The 17,022-nt window shown below is 44.4% G+C and overlaps 1 protein-coding gene across 8 annotated transcripts in view; it reads right to left on the reverse strand.

Annotated features, from left to right (window-relative positions):
* Positions 1 to 17,022, reverse strand: part of gigyf2 (GRB10 interacting GYF protein 2) — a 78,715-nt gene that overhangs the window by 14,656 nt on the left and 47,037 nt on the right. For all 8 annotated transcript variants that reach the window (XM_084327452.1, XM_084327450.1, XM_084327446.1 and 5 more), the window contains 4 exons: positions 11,567 to 11,803; positions 10,290 to 10,483; positions 9,874 to 10,025; positions 6,600 to 6,799 (listed from right to left, as the gene is read on the reverse strand). In XM_084327452.1, the coding sequence (XP_084183578.1) occupies positions 6,600 to 6,799; positions 9,874 to 10,025; positions 10,290 to 10,483; positions 11,567 to 11,803 (783 nt within the window). The remainder of the gene's footprint in view (positions 1 to 6,599; positions 6,800 to 9,873; positions 10,026 to 10,289; positions 10,484 to 11,566; positions 11,804 to 17,022) is intronic.

Genomic DNA, 17,022 nt, shown 5'->3' on the forward strand with positions numbered 1-17,022 from the left:
CCTTTCGTGACTGTGACGCAGCCAACAAGGTTTCACTCGGCTGCCCTGCCTGGGTGCAGTGGGGCTGCTCTCACAGCCAATGACATGACATTACATAATTATGTTGCAACCTTTGTCCATCAAGCAAACAATTATATTATATTTAATTCATCATTTATCATTTATAATTATATCAGACAATGCAACTACAAAAGCAGATGATTACAATTAAATTAGCCAACTTTGTAACACATTAGTCATAGCAGCATAGGCATAGCCTTATTAATGTTGTGTGGCGTCGCCGTCGTGTACAACGATACTTTGTTTTTAAATGTACTCTATAAATAAAGTGGATTGGATTAATTAATTAAGTAGCCCCTTTCGTGACTGTGACGCAGCCAACAAGGTTTCACTCGGCTGCCCTGCCTGGGTGCAGTGGGGCTGCTCTCACAGCCAATGACATGACATTACATAATTATGTTGCAACCTTCGTCTATCAAGCAAACAATTATATTATATTTAATTCATCATTTATCATTTATAATTATATCAGACAATGCAACTACAAAAGCAGATGATTACAATTAAATTAGCCAACTTTGTAACACATTAGTCATAGCAGCATAGGCATAGCCTTATTAATGTTGTGTGGCGTCGCCGTCGTGTACAACGATACTTAGGTGATTTGACAAAGTTGTTGTGCTTTTTGGGCATTGTCTTTGCATATTTTAAAGTGTAACCACACGTCTCATGACCTCTTCGTCGACATGTCTGCTGCACATGTCCTTGTTGTTTTCAACAGAGATAATCTCCACCTGCTTGTTGTAGAGGTGGAGTAGAGGCGCCGCTTACTTTCCTTTCATTGGAATGGAGGCGCAAGATTTGAGTAAATTCTTTTTTTTTATGTTCGAAGCTTGTGCCATCGAACGAAGCTTCGAAGTATTTAAGACAGCCCTAGTGATTTGACAGTGACTTTCTTCCGGTCAAGATGCAAAAATAAGATAATTTCTCTATGCATACATTCGCGCGTTATACCGTGGTGAATATAAGTATGTTTTTAGATCGGTCTGGGGTTAATTCGCGAAATGCTGAGGAATAGCCTTATGCGTGTATTGTATTATACTATAACCGTTGCCGTTTCTTGCCTGGACCCGCTATTATTCTCAAATCAATAATATCGTTTTTTGATGCTTTGATCGTCACCAACGGCATACGTTGTGGACTAACTTTACACACACACACACGTTTGGATCGAGGTGAAGACATGCTTGGATCAACGCAAGATTGATATCATATAGCCCTTACCTTGACTAGGATGTACCCCAAAAAGAATATTCAAATGATCTGATCGCGATTCCAAGTATTGATGTCCATCGTGTCGCCAACATAATCCAACACACATCATGCATCGGGAGCATTTGATTCTTCTCAATCCGACCATTATAACCACCCCCCTTGCCCGAAAAATAAAAATGACCCGGAGACATTAGATTGACGCATAGGCCAAGATACAAGGTTTCAGGCGGCTAAGTGGCGCAGTGGGCAAGGCGCTCGCCACTAATGCAGGAGATGCTGGATTCGAGCCCAGCTCTCGGCATTGCTACCAGCTTGGCTGGTCGTTCATACTAACACAATTGGCGACCTCAGACTCATTCCCTATGGTAACGCCAGGCTCCCTGGATGGATAATGAATAAAAATATCGGGGGGAAAATAGAAAAACTATCCAAAAACGTATTAACACGTGTTTAGCACCCAATGTGTTAACACATTGTGTGCCATTCACGTGTTTTTAAGTTTCTGGGCGCCAATCGTTGAGTGCCATGAACATATAAATACGTTTTTGGATAGTTTGATCTTTTTACTTTGATCCCCGCTCTACACAGTTGCCCAGAGCGATCTGCATCATTTAAGCACGTCCAGACAATTTGGAACTGCATTCTGATCGACCATCACCAGGTGGCAGTATTGTCCCGTGTCTGAACTGCATGGGGCTCTGGGCTGGTAGCCAGATTCACTTTCAGTTTCTCCTCGCGAGTGGCCACTCCTTCTCCCGGGACAGAAATGCACAGTCCTCACCTCGGGATTCCGTTGCCTACGCGTATTTGACCATCGAAACGAGTATAGACATACACTGGTAATCGCGATGCGATCACTTGGAATTATTCTTTTGGAATACCTTCTGGCTAAGGTCAAGTCAAGTCAAGAGTTTTATTTGTCACGGCATACGGATATACAATGAAATGCGGGTGGTCTTGCCCGCAACAATGTGCAATTGGTACAACATATAACATATAATAGAATCCAATACAAAAAATGTGTGCAATAAAATTGTGCAATAACAGGTAGCAGGTAACAATAAATTTGTGCAATGACGGGTAACAGTTGACAGTTAACAGTAGTAGTAATAGTAGTGCAATACACTGTTACTGTTGCTAATACTAATTTAAAGTGGCCTTTCCTTTTGGCAATAAGTGAGGGTGCGTGCGGCCTGAGTGTGTGCCCGCACTGCCCGCTCATGCTAAAGTGTTACTGTGGTACTCAATGTTCATTGTTCAGGACTCTGATGGCCTGGGGGAAGAAGCTGAGCCTAAGCCGCTCTGTCCTAGTAGCTGGGGTTCGCAGGCGTCTGCCTGACCTCAGCAGCTGGAACAGGCTGTTTGTTATTGGGGTGGTGAGGGTCTTTCATTATCCTGCAGGCTCTGGATTTGCACCTCTTGTTGTATAGAACCTGCAGGGGAGGTAGTGCAATACCCGTGGTACGCTCGGCTGAGTGCACCACTCTCTGTAGGGCCTTCTTGTCTTGTGCCGTGCTGTTTCCATACCAGGCAGTGATGTTTCCGGTCAAGATGCTCTCTACAGCTCCTGAGTAGAAGGACTGGAGTATCTTCCCCGATACTCTGAACTTCCTTAACTGTCTCAGGTGGTAGAGGCGCTGTTTCGCCTTCTTTACTACTGTGTCTATGTGTGTTGACCATGTCAGATCCTCTGAGATGTGGACCCCCAGGTACTTAAAGCTGCTCACCCTGTCCACGGTAGCCCCGTTAATCATCAGTGGTGTGTGTGTGTCTCCTGCTGTCCTCTCCTATAATCCACGATCAGCTCCTTGGTTTTACCAATGTTCAGGAGCAGGCTGTTGTCCTGGCACCAGCGTTCCAGTACCTCAACCTCCTCCCGGTAGGCCTTCTCGTCGTTGTCCGAGATCAGCCCCACCACCACTGTGTCGTCTGCGAACTTCACTATGGAGTTGGAGCTGAACTTGGCCACACAGTCGTGTGTGTAGAGTGAGTACAGCAGGGGGCTTAGAACACAGCCCTGGGGGGACCCGATGCTCAGGGTGATGGTGTTGGAGGTCTGACCCCCCACCCTGACCGCCTGGGGTCTTTCACTCAGAAAGTCCAGTACCCAGGCGCTCAGGGCGGAGCTCAGACCCAGCTCGATCAGCTTGTCCACCAGTCTGGTGGGGACTATGGTGTTGAACGCTGAGCTGTAGTCAATGAACAACAGTCTCACATAGCCCCCCTTCTGACGGTCAAGGTGGGAGAGGGTGCTGTGCAGTACCTGGGAGACCGCGTCGTCAGTGGACCTGTTTGTCCTGTATGCAAATTGCATAGGGTCCATATCACTGGGGAGGGAGGCACAAATGTGGTCCTTGACCAGCCTCTCAAAACATTTCATGACCACAGAGGTGAGTGCCACCGGTCTGTAGTCATTTGGACATGTTGGGGAGGGTTTCTTCGGTACAGGGATGATGGTAGACATCTTGAAGCAGGCAGGGACCACCGACTCCGCCAGGGATTGATTAAATATGGCGGTGAACACAGGGGCTAGCTGGTTGGCACAGGACTTAAGTATGCGTCCTGTTATTCCATCTGGGCCAGCAGCCTTCCTGGTGTTCACCTGCATAAATGCTCTTCTCACACTGTGTACCGTCAATGAGAGAGCGTCCCCGCCCCCCCGCGGATGCCCCCCCCCCTCTACATCAGCCGGCGCACCAGTGACGTCACTAGCCGTTGGGCTAGCAGTGCCACTGTTTGCACCAAACCGAGCGTAAAAGGTAAGGTACATTTTATGTCTATTTTACCTAATCTGAAACGTGTTTGTCTAACGATCACAGTTCTGTGTTTCAACGGACAAAAAAACATGCTCGGCAAACGCGATCATAGTTTTGAGTTAAAACACGGTTTGGGCTTATTGCACATAACGTGTTTTATTTCGCGATCTATGAAAAAATACTATTATCTTGGAAATGCGATGTTTAGCGTGTAATAAACTACAAACTACAGAGTGTGGAAACAAACTATTATTCCCATGCTGGACTACAAGTAATGTTTGTCGAAATGGGCCACACCGTGTCTCTACAGCTATAATACAGAACACAAACACAGCTTCGCAAAACATAGTGCAACGACCAAGGAAACGACTAGAAAGACCGGCATTCTAAAGGAAAACGCCAACATTTAGGGAAATTAGCTTATTTAACATATTCCCTGGAGTTAGACAAGAAGATACATACCTTTTTTATCTCTGTGCGTGCATTTAGCTTAGGGAACAGTCGTTCCGTTACCCTACAGTCACCAAATACACTCCAAATACAACTCCAAAACGTTCCTGTAAACATGTTGTGACCCGTGTATTTACCACGTGGAGAAATAAAAAATTATTGAATTAGACAATTACGTTTTCTAAGCAGATATACTCTGAAATTTTTTTTGCCGAACGACTCCTCTCCGAGCGCAGTCAGTGATTTCGGTTCGGATCCTTTGAATGAATGAGAATGTAAACAAACACGGCTTCCACGTAGAAATCACTGACTGCGCTCAGAGAGGAGTCGTTTGGCAAAAAATAGTTCCGAGTATATCTGCTTAGAAAACGTAATTGTCAAATTCAATTATTTTTTATTTCTCCACGTGGTAAATACACAGGTCACAACATGTTTACAGGAACATTTGAGTTTTATTTAGAGTGTATTTGGTGACTGTAGGGCACTGTAGGGAACGTCAGGCTCTAAAACCCCCCCACTTCCAGTGATGAAGCTAAGCTATGCTAGCGGAGCGACTGTTCCCTAAGCTAAATGCACGCACAGAGACAAAAAAGGTATGCATCTTCTTGTCTAACTCCAGGGAAGATGTTAAATAAGCTAATTTCCCAAAATGTTGGAGTTTTCCTTTAACCAAACAGCACAGAATGTGTTAATTAAGATTTGAACGCCAACTTAACGAAGGAAGGTCCGAACGTTCGAGCTCAGCCCTATTGCACACACATCCACACACTCACTTTAAACAAACACTCACTTTAGACCAGGGGTCTCAAACTCACGGCCCGCGGGCCAATTGCGGCCCGTGGGATGATATTTTGCGGCCCCCTACTTGACAAAGTTTAGTGTTAATGCGGCCCGCGCGCTAACTGTTTGCCGAGTCGTTGCGCGAGAGTTGGACGTTTTATTTATTTTATCACTTGTAGGCTACCATAGCGCAGGCTCATGACAGCAACGTTACGTTAGTGACTTGGTTGAAACGTGATTCCGGAGTGATACCAAGTAAAGTGGAAGGCAAATTCATCCTCGCCATCTCCTCTGACTGCGAGCAGTGCTCTGCATGTCCGGCTGCACTGCCACTGTCTGTCTGTGTCTGTGTACGGGTCTGGTCCAATCACATTCAGCGTCCCGTCAGCGTTTTTCCCCCTCACCCACAGTCTGCGAATCAAATCCCAGCACCAAACCAATGTGACTATATGCCAAGAAACTGTAGCTCTTGTGAATGGTGGCAATTTGAAAATAATGTATGACTGAAGTGATGGAGACCATGTTTGAAGGCAAACAAAAGCAAATCCCCCTCAGATCGCACAGCAACCAGAATAACTGAAATACTGGGTGGTGATTTGATTAAACAGCTTTGTGATAGAATAAAAAAAATGCCACTGAGAAGGCTATGTTCTGAAGAACCGTTCATGTTCTGAAGAACTGTTCATGTTCTGAAATGTTATTGCTAAAGATTGGATCAGTTGTACTTTTTTTTTGAATACTTGAAACACTTTTTTTGTGGAATATTTGATGCGGCCCAGCCTCACCCAGACTCTACCTCTAGCGGCCCCCAGGTCAATTGAGTTTGAGACCCCTGCTTTAGACACTTTAACACTACATTATATATCTATTTATTAAAGAGATTTGAACTACATTCATACCTCATTTGCACCTTGCCTTAAAGTTTTTGTACCTCATTGTCTGCATTTGTACCTCATTGTCTGCATTTTTACTCACTGTACTTTAGCTTGTATATTGTATTCTATAGTGTTATTCCTCTTTTACTACTTTTTTACGGTATGAAGCACATTCTCAGGGGCTCATACAGAACCAAGCATTTCACTGTAGAGTACATGTATGTTATGTGACAAATAAAAACAAACTTGAAACTTGAACTTGTGCTCAGCTCAGCTAGGACTTTGCATGCTGTAAAGGGACTTATAAAATTCCACTGGGACAGCTGGGTAGTGTAGTGATCCAAACACTCGCCTACCACCGCAGAGACCCATTCTACTAAAGTGAAATCTCTCTTTTAATACTGACCTACAACATGACAAAAGGCAGTCAGTCCTTCTCTGCAGTGCCAGGTGCGCCGCTTACCTGCTGCTGCTGCTGTTTGAGGACTTGTTGCTGGTTCTGCGGGGCTGGTTTCTGTTGGTTGGCATTCTGTTTGGCGCGGCGCTCCAGGAACTGCTTGGCAAAGTCCTTGGCCTCAGGAGTGTCCCCCAGGTAGGCCCTGACATAATCGTGCACCTCATACGGAGAGTCCACCTCCTTCAGGAAGGATGCAAACGTCGGAACTGGAAAGGAGACGATGGTCACTTTAACACATTGAGAGCCACGCCCCTATGCCCAGATAACCGCTTCCGTGCCAGCGCTTTAGTCAATGGGAGGTCGGGGATATTTGCGAACGCTTAAACTATATCTTAAATTATGGCTATGGGTCTAATACACACGTCGCTTATCAATGACTTGCAGTCAACATGTACGAAACGGATTGTTTTTTTCATGGTACATTTCCGTTTTATACCGTTTTTAATACGAGTATAGTTTTGAAGATTTCTAGTGATTCCAGAGAAATCTGCGATAATAGCTCTCTAGTGGAATACACAAAACACGTTGTAATTTTCCGGCTGATTCATGAATAGTTTTCAAATAAACGCTAGATTGTCGATAGTATATGTGTACTTATGCATGCTAGAGAAGCGGGCTGAAAAATCTATTATCCATGACCTGGTCAGCGCTAACGCCATATACACAGACGGCGTTGTGATCGCTATGGAAAAAAATCTGATTAACCCAATACTGGTAAAATAGAGTCCTTACCTCACATCAGATGTTCTGCAAAAAGATTAATCCAATTCCTGATCACCATTCCAAATATTGATCGCGTTTATTGATCCAACATTATAGTCCGAAACACATAATCAACGCTGCTCTGAGGGTCTTCAGTCAATCTGGTCAAACGATACTGCTTGCCAGAGATGGGAAAACTCCGGACCGGACTTTTTTTCTGATGCGCATGGCCACCCAATCCAATCCAATTATGTGCATTACCATCCGGGAGACGATAGGCGGCGGTATTTGCCTTTTTCGAGCTCAGACCCATTCACAATGATAACGTCAGGCTGGATGGATGAAAAATGAATGGATATCGCTAATAAAAGAAATAACGATTAAATAACGAGAAAGCTGGTCATTGGCACTCTACGCATGGCGAGTTAGGACGACTAATCTCGTCGTTGACACTCAAAGTGTTAACACTTTCAGTGCCAGCAGGGGCGCATGATTTAGTGCTTAAGTGCTACCACCCACTTCAATGATAGCGTTAAAACGCCTAATCTATGTTTTAAATTATGGCTATGTGTCTAATCTGCCCGTCGCTTATCAATGACTTGTTTGCAGTCAACATTGTCAAAACGGATTGTTTTTTTATCGGTTCATTTTCGTTTTATAGCATTTTGAAAAGCCCTCGTTTAAGGAAAATATAAATATTCCGTGATAATCGCCCTTTACTGGAATATTCTAGAATACACAAAAACGTTGTCATTTCGGCCTATTTATGAATCGTTTTCAAATAAACGCTAGATTATCGATAGTATATGTGTACGTATGCACGCTATATAGGCGATCTGAAAAATCGATTCTCTTATTTCCTGATCGCTCGCACAGCCACACACACAGGGGAAAAGCTTATATCTCCGTGAAAACAGGTCTGATTATCCTAAGACTGGTCAAATAGATTCCTTACCTGAGATCAGATGTTATCCAAAAAGATTATTCAAATTCCTGATCGCCATTCCAAATATCGATCGCTTTTATTGATCCAACGCTACATACTGTACATATGTATTCCACGCTGTTCTGAGGGTCCACAATGAATCCAATCGGCTCGGGTTACATGCCTGAGAAGTAAAATGTGGATTCCGGATTTTTCTTTTCTCATCCATTTTCATTGAGTCCATTCAAAAAGGGTGCATTACCATCTGGGAGACGATGGGGGGGGGGGGGGGGGGGGCGTTTTTTCACATCAGAGCTCCTACAGGGCTGCTGTACCAACGGGAGACTCGGTTGATGAAATATGAATTTAGATCGCTAATAAAAAAAATAAAACGCTAATAAACGTTGTGGGCATTCAGGCATTGGGCTGATAAAACGTGTTACGACGTCATGGGCACTGAAAGTGTTAATGGTCAACCTCACAAAAGTTGCCTTGCCCCGTATCTACACACATTCATTTCTTCAGAGTTCAGAACAGAGAGAGAGGGGAAATAACAGTCAATGCAGTTACCCAAGAAAAACCGGTGTTGTTATAAACAAGTGTCCCTTTGTTGACCAACTGGTAACTACAACCTAGGCTAGATATGGACCAGGGAAGGGAAAGGATGGACGGACGTGGGTGGATCACCCGTGTTATCCAGGGTTGTCGTCTGTGTAAAGGGATATTAGACAGTAGGGGTGGGACAAAAAGAATTTATTTGCTGCAATATATCGATGTACTTCTTCTTGCGACACGTTATCGATACACTTGCACCAAGTATGGATATTAAAATGTAAAAAATGTATTGTTTTGCTTGACAATCCCATTTTTTTTGCAATAACAATTATTGGAATGAGGTGAACAGAGTGAAAACGTTATCTTATTAGATAAAACAGATGGATATATATATTTCTATTGCAGATGGTAAGAAAGTTATCTGTTGGGGACATAATTTATAGTTAATAATGAAGTCAGGGTCATGTGTTAAAGAGGCACTTGTTGAACATCGTTTCATGTACAATATGTCAGTTTGTGATGCACACCGAAGAATCTAAGTTTCATGTACATTTTGTGAATAAATACATAATTCCAGCTTTTTACCTTTTTATTAGGTATTTTTTCTTCTTGAGTTACACAAATATTGTGGTGTATCGTAGACGAAATATCTTGCAATAAATCAATTAACGCAGACATCATGAATCGTGATATAGTTATCGAGGGCCAAATCCATCACAGCATGGTATCATGAGTCACACCCCTATCAGACGGCCCCTCGTCAGTGAGTCCCACCCCTATCAGACGGCCCCTCGTCAGTGAGTCCCACCCCTATCAGACGGGCCCTCGTCAGTGAGTCCCACCCCTATCAGACGGGCCCTCGTCAGTGAGTCCCACCCCTATCAGACAGCCCCTCGTCAGTGAGTCCCACCCCTATCAGACGGCCCCTCGTCAGTGAGTCCCACCCCTATCAGACGGCCCCTCGTCAGTGAGTCCCACCCCTATCAGACGGCCCCTCGTCAGTGAGTCCCACCCCTATCAGACAGCCCCTCGTCAGTGAGTCCCACCCCTATCAGACGGCCCCTCGTCAGTTTTGTTCCTGTGTGCGTTCAGCCTCACCGTCCAGGTTGTTTGCGGTGTTGAGCGTGTGCAGGGTCTGCTCACACCACTGCATGAAGCCGTCCTGCGGACTCTTATTGACGCCTTGGAACAGCTTCATCAGCTTTTCCTCTTCCTCCACCTTCTTGTTGACCTTCGTGCTCACAGAGTTACTGGAGGAAAGAGTGTACAAATGCACAGGACAAAAGAAAATACAAAACACCATTAAGACAACCCGTTTCGTTTGTCGCCGGGACACGTTTATTACAGTCCAGCTTCAAATAGAGCGTTTCCCTCAAATTTAGATTGTGATATACATTTTAATTTGAAGTGCTGATAAGAGATGATATAAAACAGTATCATCCGGCGTAGGGGAAATGACACAACTAGGATCCAGTGCCCTACGCAACAGTGAAACAAGGCAGGACCTCCCTTACCTGAGGTTGGCATTGCCCTTGTTGTTCTTCTGAGCAGCGGCCTTCTTGGGCTGGGGTGGGGGAGGGGCGGCCTCCTTCACAGGCTCGTCCCAGAAGCCCATATTAGAGTCATCGCCCCAGATACTACTGGAGTCTGAGCCCCAGTTAGTAGAACCAGCGCTGACTGAACCCCACACAGAGGAACTCAGGCTGGTCTGAGAGGAGAGGAAAACAAGATAAATTTGAATTTGATAAATTTGAATATTTAATATTTTAAGTTCATGTTAATTTGTACAATTACAAAAAATGGGAGGACTATGTATGACAATCCTACATGTTTCAACAGCCTAACAGATATGGATGTAAACGGATGATTTTTTTAACTTATTTTACTAACTTTTTATTTTTTTACTGCATGAAGCCCACTCTCATAGGATCATACAGAACCAAGCATTTCACCGTAAAGTATGTGTATTTTATTGTGATATTTAACTGGTTCTGCGCCAAAAACGAGTATACTCGCTATTGCCGCCATGCGTTCAGCGCCAGAAACGAGTTAACTCGTTTTTGGGATCGTTATTTGATTTATTCGCTATATCTATTGATAATTCATAGCTGCAGCCTCTGGTATACCCCTCAGAACCTGTCTGAGCTGGCAGACTGTCAACACCGCCCTCTACTGCCATGCAGAGCTATTGCATCCCATTGTAAATGGGCTGGTGTGTTTTAGGAGCCGATCTGAGCCAGGCGGGCAGGGTTTAAATATGCAGGCGAGCTAGGTCTATACAACGATGGCATCGAACAGTAAAAAAAAAATTACGTGATGACTGGATTACAGTAAAAATGCCCTTTTGTCGTCTTTTTCCTGGAATTACTCAAAAGCACCCAAACCATACTCTATTCAAAACGGTATAAAACGGAAATGTACGGATGAAAAAACAATCTGTTTTGGGCATGTTGACTGGAAGCAACTCACTGACTCACTCGACAGCGTTATTAGACCCATAGATATAATATAAGATATATTTTAAGCACTCGCAAATGTCGCAGTCTAAAACTATATCCATTGAATAAAGACCTGGCGATGAAGGGGGATCAACGCCCCCTGCTGCTGGCGGTCAATGTGTTAATAAACAAACTTGAACTAAAGCTGAATATCTGCCCTTTAACCTCATAGTCATTGTTCTATTTTAAATACAATGTGCTGTAGTACAGAGAGCCAAAAGAACATAGACAGCATCACTGTCCTAAGACTGTAAAATAGCTGCACAAAATACAAAGTAACAAAGGGCACATACGGCTTTATTGTGGGCACGGTTCTGCTGTGTGACAGTGGGATGAGGCTGCTGCGGCTGTTGATCCTTCCTTTGCTTCATCTGCTGGGCCTCCTCCCTCTGGATCTCCAACAGAGACTTGGTGGCAGCTGGCTGCTTGGCCATGCTGCCCCAGCCAGACAACTTGGTCTGGGCCTGCTGAGCCTGCTGCAGGGCCTGCTGCTGCTGGAGCTTAAGGAGCTCCTGCTGCTGACGCCGTTGCTGTAGGACGGAAAGGACAGAGGAAGACAGGTGGAAGACAGGTGGAGGACAGGTGGAGGAGGCCAGGTGGAGGAGAATAGGGCGGAGGAGGACAGGGGAGATGATTACAGGTGCACCATCCCCGATGTCACTTCTTGTTGACCAAGTACGGGTACTTCTGAGTACCGCAAGAACTTGCTGATACAGAGTACCGAAATGAGTCATTTGCTTGATTTTGAATATTTTTGACAGCTACTTTATTCTGTACAAAATTGTGGGTGTATTGGTATATTTATTGCTGGTTCCCGGCTGTACTGCCACGCTTTGCTCGCTTCATATCACAGCCGGGCAAATCAACATGGACTGAAATTAACTTTTGATCTCCCGGGCGACAGGATGTCAAGTAATTCTATCAGAAGCATTTTATATTAACTAAAGATAAAATCTGGGCCACTTATTTGTAGGGTTGGGCACCGAAAACCGGTTCTAATAGGAACCGGTTCCTAACTTCCGGTTCTGGAACCGGAAGTAACATATTTGAATTTCGATTCTAAATTTCGATTTTTTTTTTTTTTTTTACTTTGTTAATTAATACCCTAGTTACAGTACAGCAACCAAATTAAACTATCAAGTCAACTGAAAATGTGAATAGTATGATTTTCTTTGAAATAATAAAAAAATAAAAAAATCTCCTTCGAAATAAGTTGTGACCCGTTTTGACCTGCACCTCAAAGAATCGGAATCGAGAATCGTTTAGAACAGGAATCGATATGGAGAATCGGAATCGGAACCGGAATCGTTCAAATCCAAACGATGCCCAACCCTACTTATTTGTCCAAGACCTACCAATGAAATGGTCCAACTGCAAACAATTTCAATGCAGAGTCTGTTTGGGGTCTGACATTTGATCAAATAAAATGTGTTATTTTCACTCCAAATCATATTTGATTCATCATGGCAGTGCCCAGTAAACAAAAAGACTTGCCGTTGAAATGTTGAGAAGTTGGGACAATTTCAACAACTTCGGGGTAAGTGTGATAAATAAGTGGCCCAGATTTTATGTTTAGATAATATTAAATGCTTCTGATTAAGTAAAATAAAATGGGCGGCTAGGTGGTGTAGTGGGCAAGGCGCTCGCCATCAATGCTGGAGACGCTGGGTTCGAATCCAGCTCTCGGCGTTGCTATCAGCTTGGCTGGTCATTCACACTAACACAATTGGCAGTGTTAGGGGTGGGAAAGCTGATGGGTGGGTCCTGGGCGCGTGAATATTAAAGGCAACCAACTTGTGTTCGGCTTTTCTCTGATTGGCCGCGCCCCCCCGCCCCCAAGCGCAGTCGTCCCACGTCCCAAATGAAATCCAAGGAGCGCAAGCGAGCGGCAGCGCGGGCAACCAACTTGTGTACCATGGGCTGCTGTTCCAACGCACTTGTGTTGGGCTGCTGTTTCACTCGTGTATAAACAAAGCCCATACAGTTATGAAATGCGCTGAACTAGAAAGCGTAACGTTATTATGTTTCGCGTTCCATTGATTAACGCCATTACCTGCTGTGCTGTAGGAAGCAGAGGTACAGTAAGTTACAGTAGGTGTAGGTTACATGTTTAATCAAAGCCCATACAATTTTTTAGATGAATGATTGTGGATATAATATAGAAAACACATCATTATGATATTGTCAGAGGGAGAGGCATGACTTCGCGACAGCCATATTAGACACTCACTGTACATCAGTGTGGAACTGTAACGTTATGTTATTTCGCCCCGTGGAGGCTGCTGAGCCTGAAGCGCCAGCGGGGCCACGCGGTGGTTTATCCCCGGCTTTCGTGCGCCGCCGCCGGCTTGATACAGCTTCAGCAGCAGCAGCGGCGGTGCTCTCTTGTAGGAAGCCCTTCAATGACAGCGGCACGCTCTCATATTTTGCGAATGCATAAACTATATCTTAAATTATGGCTATGTGTCTAATATGGCTGTCGCTTATCAATGACTTCGCGACAGCCATATTAGACACTCACTGTACATCAGTGTGGAACTGTAACGTTATATGTTATTTCGCCCGTGGAGGCTGCTGAGCCTGAAGCGCCAGCGGGGCGACGCGGTGGTTTATCCCCGGCTTTCGTGCGCCGCCGCCGGCTTGATACAGCTTCAGCAGCAGCAGCGGCGGTGCTCTGTTGTAGGAAGCCCTTCAATGACAGCGGCGCGCTCATATTTTGCGAATGCATAAACTATATCTTAAATTATGGCTATGTGTCTAATATGGCTGTCGCTTATCAATGACTTCGCGACAGCCATATTAGACACATCGCCATAATTTAAGATATAGTTTATGCATTCGCAAATATGAGAGCTCTGTCATTGAAGTGGGTGGTGGCAGCATTACTAACAGTAGCGATTTTTATTGTTTTGTCATGACCAAACATAATCCCAACATAGATAGGAGGTGTACTGTATGTCAAATGTCGGTCATGTGGTGGAAGAGTTTAGTACAGTCACACAACAGAACACCGCTGTAGTACAGTCACACAACAGAACACCGCTGGTTCGACCAGCGCTCCTGCCGCGTCTCTCTTGCCGCAAGGGCGTGTGCTAGTGGATTGATTGATTGGCCGTGTGGCCAATCAGAGAAACGCTGAACGAAAAGCTGAACACAAGTTGGTTGCCTTTAATATTCACGCGTCCTGGGCGTTGTGGACAGCGACCCCTACAGTTCGGTCGGGGCGCCTGCACAGCGAGGGTAGGATCTGGAGGGAGGTAGTGTGACCTTCCACACGTTACACTCTCCCGGTGAGAATCTGCGCTGCCAGGCTGGCTGCCGGCTGGCTGCACATGCGTCGGAGGAAAGCATGCGACAGTCCCCGGCTTCCCGGACCAACAGTAGGGGGGAGTGCGCAACAACCAGGAAGGGGGTTGGGAATTGGCATAACGACTAACAGTGGGATGGGAGAAAAATCGGAAAAAGGGTGGGGGGGGGGATACAAAAAATTTAATAAAATTACATAAGAGTTGCCCGGGAGATGTAAAGTTAATTTCGCTCTATGTTTATTTGCCCAGCTGTGATATGAAGACAACAAAGCATAGTGGAAAATATACAGCTGTGATATGAAGACAACAAAGCATAGTGGTAAATATACAGCTGTGATATGAAAACAACAAAGTGTAGTGGTACATATACAGCTGCAATATGAAAACAACAAAGCGTAGTGGTACATATACAGCTGTGATATGAAAACAAAAAAGCGTAGTGGTAAATATACAGCTGTGATATGAAGACAGCAAAGCTTGGTGGTAAATATACAGCTGTGATATGAAAACAGCAAAGCTTGGTGGTAAATATACTAGGGCTGAGCCCAAACGTTTGAAGGTTTGGACCTTCGTTCGTTAAGTTGGGACTCAAATCTTAATTAATGGGTTCGAATCGCAGCTTTTTTTCCATTTTATTTCTAATTTAGCATTTTTTTATTTCACATGAAAAATATATATCAGAACAGGGCTTGAAATTGCGACCGAAATTGTATCGGTGCAACCTCAAAATATAATTGGGAGCATTCGTGCGAGTGAAAATAATTGTTCTGGCGCGACCTCCCCCCGCCCCCACCCCCCTCTATGTCCATTCGCTAGTTTGTCACTCAGTATGTGCCTTGTGAGTTGAGTGACCATTCTAACCAATCAAACGTGAGCTTGACGTTCTTACATTGAATGCTGATTTTAGATTGGTTAAGATTAGCCTTCAAGCCTCGCTGTCTTCTCTCATCCTACAGCAAGTTGACGCACACACGTTCACACACGCTGCTCCCAGTGCTCGCATTGCCCATGCCCCTCGCCCTCACAGACCCGTCTAGTCAACATCTCTCATTCGCTCTGAAGAGAGCAAGAGTGCAGCTCCTCTTTCAACATCACTTAACAAAATGATCCAGTAAATTATTCACTTTAGTTTAATGCACAAGGCGTTGTCTAACGTTATGTAGCTGGCTAGCTACTGATAGTCGCTCGTGTCAACGGCTGATACCATCATAGGCATTCGTTTTTGCAGCTGTTGGCTGGCTAGCTAGCTAACGTTAGCTACCTAGCAACTGTAGCTAGCTAATACTGACTACCTATTAATTCGCAATGGAGTGGAGCTAACTAACTGTACAAATCGATGCGATTGGCTGAGACTGTATTTTGTACGGTTGGCTGCCTGGCTGTTGTGGATTAGGGTAGCCAGCTAGCTGGCTGGCAGTTCATAGTGCAGTAGTGTGTGTATCTATGTATATTGATGATAAAGAGGGGTTTCTCCCCTCCTAATCTACAGTCTCCTCCCCATCATATGTATATATTTTATGTTATGATTTCTGGGTAACAGTACTGTATATTTGCATATCGTATATGTCACAAATGTAACGGTACTATATACCTGTATGTCCCCATGTCATAAATGTCATGTATGTTGTGTATGTCATAAATGTCACTATGAATTGAAAATGGGGGACCCTGATGTAAACAAGACAAGCGTCTTTCTCTGGTCTGCATCCCCTTAACACATCCTGCGCCAAAAACGTGATTCAAGTTCATGCTGATTCTGCCATTCCACAGCGTACAACGTTATTTTGATCATATTTAATTTTTTCACCATGGTATTCATATTTCCCTCACGGAGCCTGGTCTGATGCTGTGTGAGCCGGCACAACTCTGCAACGCTTCAATACGCTTCACCCATACTACATAAAGCATTTACAGACGATCACGGAATTATAAACGACCCCCCCCCCCCGTTCACCCGCGCATGATCAGTCATAACGTATAATATAGCGTGTAACGCCAACAAACGGCATTTGATAATCTATATATGCGTTTATGCCTATATCTCACGTTCTAGGAATTACTGCAGAAAACGATAAAAACATATTTATATTCTAGACGGTATTTTCGTATGAACCTGTGAATGAAAAAGTAAAACGTTCCTACATGCTGAACGATAGATAATCGATGTTGAATGGGCCATAGTAATGTCAATTTAGCAATACAATTTAAAAAGTTATAGCCCTGCAAAGAAGGTAAACATCTCCATAGGCTTAGACTGGTGGCAGTGATCAAACATTGATGGATATACCGGTAAGCGTGGCAGGGAACGTGTTAACAATTGTGTGTATTGAGCCGTACTGTATTGTACCCATTCTGCAATCTGTTAAATAAAGTTTATTCATTAGCTGGCTGTTGGCTGAAAGATCAGAGTTCTCTCATCATAGCCGTGAGTAATCGATCAA

The sequence above is a fragment of the Notolepis coatsorum genome (genome assembly GCF_963971535.1).
Source record: "Notolepis coatsorum genome assembly, chromosome: 13".
NCBI lineage: Eukaryota > Metazoa > Chordata > Actinopteri > Aulopiformes > Paralepididae > Notolepis > Notolepis coatsorum.